Source organism: Nannospalax galili, unplaced genomic scaffold (assembly GCF_000622305.1).
Source record: "Nannospalax galili isolate Female #2095 unplaced genomic scaffold, S.galili_v1.0 scaffold1639, whole genome shotgun sequence".
Classification (NCBI taxonomy): domain Eukaryota; kingdom Metazoa; phylum Chordata; class Mammalia; order Rodentia; family Spalacidae; genus Nannospalax; species Nannospalax galili.
Window position 1 is genome coordinate 1,424,111 of NW_008343206.1, and position 5,217 is coordinate 1,429,327.

General features: G+C 60.1%; 1 protein-coding gene across 1 annotated transcript; it reads right to left on the reverse strand.

Moving 5' to 3' along the window:
• Positions 1 to 1,224: 1,224 nt before the first annotated feature.
• Positions 1,225 to 3,870, reverse strand: Syt8 (synaptotagmin 8). The gene is made up of 9 exons (XM_029566493.1): positions 3,775 to 3,870; positions 3,228 to 3,351; positions 2,951 to 3,126; positions 2,563 to 2,661; positions 2,283 to 2,441; positions 2,030 to 2,197; positions 1,788 to 1,893; positions 1,547 to 1,680; positions 1,225 to 1,458 (listed from the first exon to the last, which is right to left on the reverse strand). Exons 1-9 carry the CDS (start codon positions 3,868 to 3,870, stop codon positions 1,225 to 1,227), a joined length of 1,296 nt encoding a protein of 431 aa, XP_029422353.1.
• Between the last annotated feature and the right edge of the window lie 1,347 nt (positions 3,871 to 5,217).

Consider the following 5,217-nt stretch of genomic DNA (forward strand, 5'->3'; position numbering starts at 1 on the left):
CGGCTGTGTGGTTGGTTTGCTCTATTTATGTCTCGGTGACCAGTTCAAGACAACACTCTTGTTTCTGCAAGGAGCCCAGGATGGTGAGAGAAGCCTGCTGTGTGGGGCTCCGAGGCCACCTGCTCAATCATCCACCACCACCACTGTCACCCTCTAAGGAGAACCTGGCCCTTCCACCAGCTGGCTGACCCAGAGTCATTGTCAAACTTAAGCCCCTCACCCCTTGCAGTTAAGTACCCGTCAGGCTGCTGGGTACTCACTGCTGGCTTCTGGGATGACTGTTCCCCATGTCAGCCCTACTACAAAATTAAACCCCCAAAACAGTCAGTCTTCTGGGTTTCCTGCGGTGGTGGGAGGCCAGAAGAGGGGTACCTACCCCTCCACATGAACCTGCCCTTCTGTAGGGAGAGGAGCAGATGGGCCCCTGGCCCAGCAGCTGGGCCCCTTCCAGCCTGCCACATGCCCTGCCCATGGGCGCCTCTGCACAGGCAACTTGGAACACGTCCTTCAACCCCAGAGAAAGATGCCACCACCCTGGGAACCTCTCTCTGACCTGTGGGGGTTCAGGGCCCCTGGTTGCCCAGGCAGGCCCTACATTGTCCTGCTCACCCAGGCCAGGGTCCTCGCCCCTCTTCCACCCGAGCCCCACCCTGCCGAAAAGCACCCAGATCACAGCTTCGCCCCAGCCCTGCCACTCTGAGGCCCCTGGGGATCAGAGGAGGGTTGGAGCTGCTAAAGCCGGCCAGATGTGTGGGGATTAAGAGGTACATACTAGGCCAGGGCTAGGCCCCCAAGGGCCCCAGCATAGTTTCCAAAGACATCTACTGCCCCCTGCTGATTGCCCAGGGGACACTCTGTACCACTGTCCCTCATGGTGTTGGGGGTTTCTTCCACTGTCCCTAACCCACAATGCCCCGCTAGGAGTCTCACTGTGTCCCCACAGGACCAGCCCCAGCCGCCTGCTTCTCTGCAAGAGGAAGGTGTTCATGTCCCTAGGGGAGGACCTCGGGAGTCAGGCCTTGAGCAGAGGCTCAGAGCTGGTGAATCTGTCAAGGGCACCCAGCCCCATGGAGACGAGGTGTAGCCTGTCTCAGCTCTTAGTCCCGCCTCACAGAGCTCCATCAGGACATGTGTATGGGGGGAAGAGAAGGCATTTATTACAGAGTTCGTGAACGGCCTGGGCAAGTGCCCACAGCTTTGGAAAAACGGAGATCCAGAGCGCTTTCAAGAGTGAGGCCTGGGCAGGCACAGGCGGGGCTGAAGGGCCAGGGCACGGTCCACTTCCCTGGGGGGTCGTAGGCGGTGCCACTGGGCGATGGGTCGTCGGGCATGGGCTAGCATGTCTGCCCAGTGCTGCAGGGGCTGGCCTGAAGCCCGAGGACCCAGCAGCACCTTGCCCACGGGCTCAGCCTGTAGCCGCAGACCACGGACCCAGACAGCCAACACTAGGTCCACACTCTGCAGATGGAAAGAGGGAAAAAAAAGTGATCAGTTTGGCCGGGTGCAAGGTCCTGGCTCCACTCTGCCCTTCCCCTCAGCTGCCCACCTGGAGCTGACCGAAGGGAACCAGGAAGGTGAAGGCCTCGTTGAAGTAGGGGGCAGATGCGCCCTTCTTCGAGGATGTTTTTCTTTTCTTCCACTTTCTCTGGTTCCGCATGAGTTGGACTTTCACATAAGGCTCTGCACAGATGACCAGATTCAAAAGGGCATCACATAAACCCAGACGGGAGGGCGGAGCACAGGGCCGCAGCCCTATCTCCACTCAAGTGGACAAGTGTGGCTCTCACCTGCCAGCCCCGGGCTCAGGCCCCGGGCCTCTAGCACCACCACAGTCAGGCGACCCGAGCTGGGCACGTACCGCAGGGAAAAGCACAGCTCCCCAGCTGTCTCGGGCTGGGGCAGGGAGACACGGCTGCGACTGGGAGGATCATCCTTCCATGGGGGAGTTGGGACCCCGCAGGTGCAACCCTCAGGCCTCGGCCTCCCCCGTGACACAGACAGAGCCCGGGCCCCTGCCAGCCTGCCTTACCTCAGCAGTAGCTGGCGGACCCAGCTGGTACCAGCTCTCCAGGACGTGCTGAGGATCCATGGTGCCCAGCGGTAGCTGCAGCTCCCCCAGAGGCTCGTGCTCTGAGAAGCGCTTGAAGTCCAGTAGTCGCACCTGCAGGGTGGCTTTGGGTAGTTCCGCCTGCGGGATCTGTGGGCAGGGCTGTGAATGGGTCCCTGCTGCCCTGGCCCTGGCCCTGGCCCTGGCCCACCCCACCTGCCCAGCCCAGACTCACGGGGAAGCAGCAAGTCTCCTCAAACACAGGACTGAGCGTCCCACGGTGCACCTTTGTCTCATGCCTTTGCCCGGCCTGGTAGGAGATGCTGACGCAGGCATAGGGGTCGGCCGTGCCCTCGGCTTTCAGGTCTACGGCCTGCCTCAGGCCCACCTTGATCTGGGGACCAGGGGGTGGGCTCAGCCCAAAGTGTTCTTTCCATGTTCCCCTCCACTTGGTGCTTCATCCATCACACTCTCCATCAGTTGTGGAGCCTCTGGGCCTGCCGAGTGGGTCTTACCTCCTGGCTTCCACAGTCGTAGCCCAGTGACAGCAGCAGGCGTCCCCACTGCCGGGATCCCCCAGAACAGGACTCCAGGCTGTCCACAGCTGGCTGCACCTGGGGTGGGTCAGGACAGGTCAGACCTGTACGGCTGAGATCAAGCCCCTAGCAGAGCCCTGATCTGCCAGGGGACGGTTCTGTGATGTAGATCAAGTCACCACCTCCGGCCAGCCCACTAAAAGGGCTCATGTCCTCAGTGCAGCTCCCCGAGACCAGCCAGATCCACCCCCCCCCCTCCGGGGCGTGTGTCGTGCCACTGCTGGAGCTCCTGACGACCCTTGGACCAGCATCCATCTGGAGTGAGCGGCATGGGACTGGGCGCAGGGCGGTGCTGGCTGCCCCTCACCTGGTGAGCGGTGGTGCTGCTAGGGGCGCTGCCCAGGTCCACCACCTCCTTGTCTTTGGGCTGCTTCCTGCGGCGTTGGTGACGGTGGCGACAACAGCAGCAGGCCATGCAGAGCAGACAGGAGACCAGGAGGATGCCGGCCACTACAGCAACAGCAACGAGCGCCCATCGGGGCCCTGGACCAGAGGCGTGGGCAGCTGAATTGTCTGTCTGGACAGCCTGTGTCCCTGGCAGACTGGCCCATCCGACCACACCACTCGGGGTTCCCATCACTCACAGGGGATCCTAGCAATGATGTCTGGAATAAGGCCAGACTCAGAAGTGGTGCCAGTTGGGGCTGAGGTGCTGCCAGGGTCTGGGGCTGGCCCCATCTTCCTGTCCTCCTGGTTTGGAGGCGATAGCTGTGGAAGACAGGTGACTTGAGGGGTGACCCTTTGGCACTTGTGGGCTGCTTGATCATCTGGCAACAGCCAGTACAGGGTCTGTCTGGGCAAGGAAGCAAGCTAGGGTGCCTAGGGGTGAGGGTGCTGGGTAGGAAGCCAGGCAGAGGGAGACTCTGGCCTTGACCAAACAGTGGCTTAGTTGCTACAAGCCTGACCTCTTGCCATCTCCCCCAGCCTCCAACCCCTGCAGAGCAGGCCAGATCGGGGCAGTCACCTATTTACTCTTGCTAGCCCTTGTTTCCTGAGGCCCGAACCCTCCATTACAGGAAGTCCCCTGCCTCTACCCCTCTGTCTTGGACCCAGGGCATTTGTCTCATTTCTGAGGTGGTTGTCTCAGCTCCTTGGGGGACCCATTATACACCCTGAATGCCAAAGGCTCACTGTGGTCTGACAGGTAGATCTGTTCACTGTGGCCCCAGGCCCAAGAACATCTTGGACCATAAGGTTGTGTGGGAGGGAACTGGGGGTATAGGGCATGGGGCTGCCAGCAGGTGGGTACGCACTCAAGCAAGCTTAGGCTGAGGGAGCTTTGCTGGCACGGGCACCAGGCCAGCAGCGCCTGGGGATGAAGGCGAGGTGGGGGCAGGTAGGGGCAGGGAGAGCCTGAACATTCCTCCACGCTGAATCACTGCCTGCCCAGACTCGCCCAGCCTCGCAGCTGCTCCAGCCTCTGCACCCTACCTGCCCAGGGCTCAAGGAGGGTGTGCATCTAGCAGGCTGGCTCCTTCCACCATGAACAGAGAGGGTGGGGCTCCCAGGCCGGGGCGAGGACCACTGTGACTCCTTACACTCACCTTCCCCAGAGGATGACTGCTGGCTGTAATTCAGTTCTAAACCTTGAGGCTGCCCCATTGTACCACAAGAGCCTACCAGTCCTCCTCCTGCCATGGCTGAGTCCAGATTATATGTGTGTAACTGGACCAAAAAGCCCCTCCAGGAATGCCCGGCTTTGGACCATAGTCCCTTATCCCTGAGCCCTCAGCCTGGGGTCCCAGCATGATGCTAGAAGTAAAGCCCTGTTCCAACATTGGTGCCACACTGGACAGTCTAGGCCACCCACCCATCGCTCAATGATGGGAGAGGGATGCAACTTAGGAGGGGCCCAGGTCCTGCCTCCCAGGTCTCCATTGGGGGCCCTGCACACCTGAACCAGTGGGCTTTCCAGTAATGTTGTGAGTCTGGGGCTCGGCTATGTGTCTTGAGAGTGGCTCAGCCCTGGAGCAGAGGAGAAGAGGTTACAGCCGCAAGACCCCCTAATTGTTGCGGAGGATGGGCTGGTGGGACCCTACAACGGCCCCGCCATGTTAGGCTGAAGGGTTACATCACCTCTTGAAATTCCTCACTTTTGAGCACAAATGTCATATTTTCATTTAGTCCCAGGCCCCAGAAATCAATATAGCTAGTTCCTAATTTGGTTTTGGGCCCCCCACTCTGTAATTTGGTTGGCTGGAGGCTTAGTGAGAGGCCCCTTCAGATGGAGAGGGGTGTCCTGCAGAAGCCCCCCCCCACCAACCATTAACCTCCCTGCTGTCTGGTCTTCTGAAGGACCGGCCTAGGTGGGCTCCTCAGCCCACGTGAGACTGGCAGAGTGACCCTAGTGGGAGCTGGTGGTGGGAGCTTCTAAGGGTTCCTCAGGGTCCCTAGTTCAGGGGAGCCAAGGCCATACTCAGACAGGTCCGTCTCCCTGACGTAATGCAAAGCCACCTCTTATGTCTGTTAATGGTAGAGCCTTCGTGAATGCTGGAATTCGAGTGGCATTGCTTGTGATTTTTATGGTGTGAATTCAGGATAAATTGCTGATATCTCCCCCCCCCCCCCCCCCCC

Excerpts from the sequence above, each read along its gene's own strand:
- Syt8 (XM_029566493.1), bottom strand. The coding sequence starts at position 3,870 with ATGCCCTATACCCCCAGTTCCCTCCCACACAACCTTATGGTCCAAGAT. Across the intron at positions 3,352-3,774 it reads GATCTACCTGTCAGACCACA|CTATCGCCTCCAAACCAGGA; the intron begins GTGAGCCTTTGG and ends TGTCTTCCACAG. Across the intron at positions 1,894-2,029 it reads GTCCGCCAGCTACTGCTGAG|CCCGAGACAGCTGGGGAGCT; the intron begins GTAAGGCAGGCT and ends TCCCTGCCCCAG.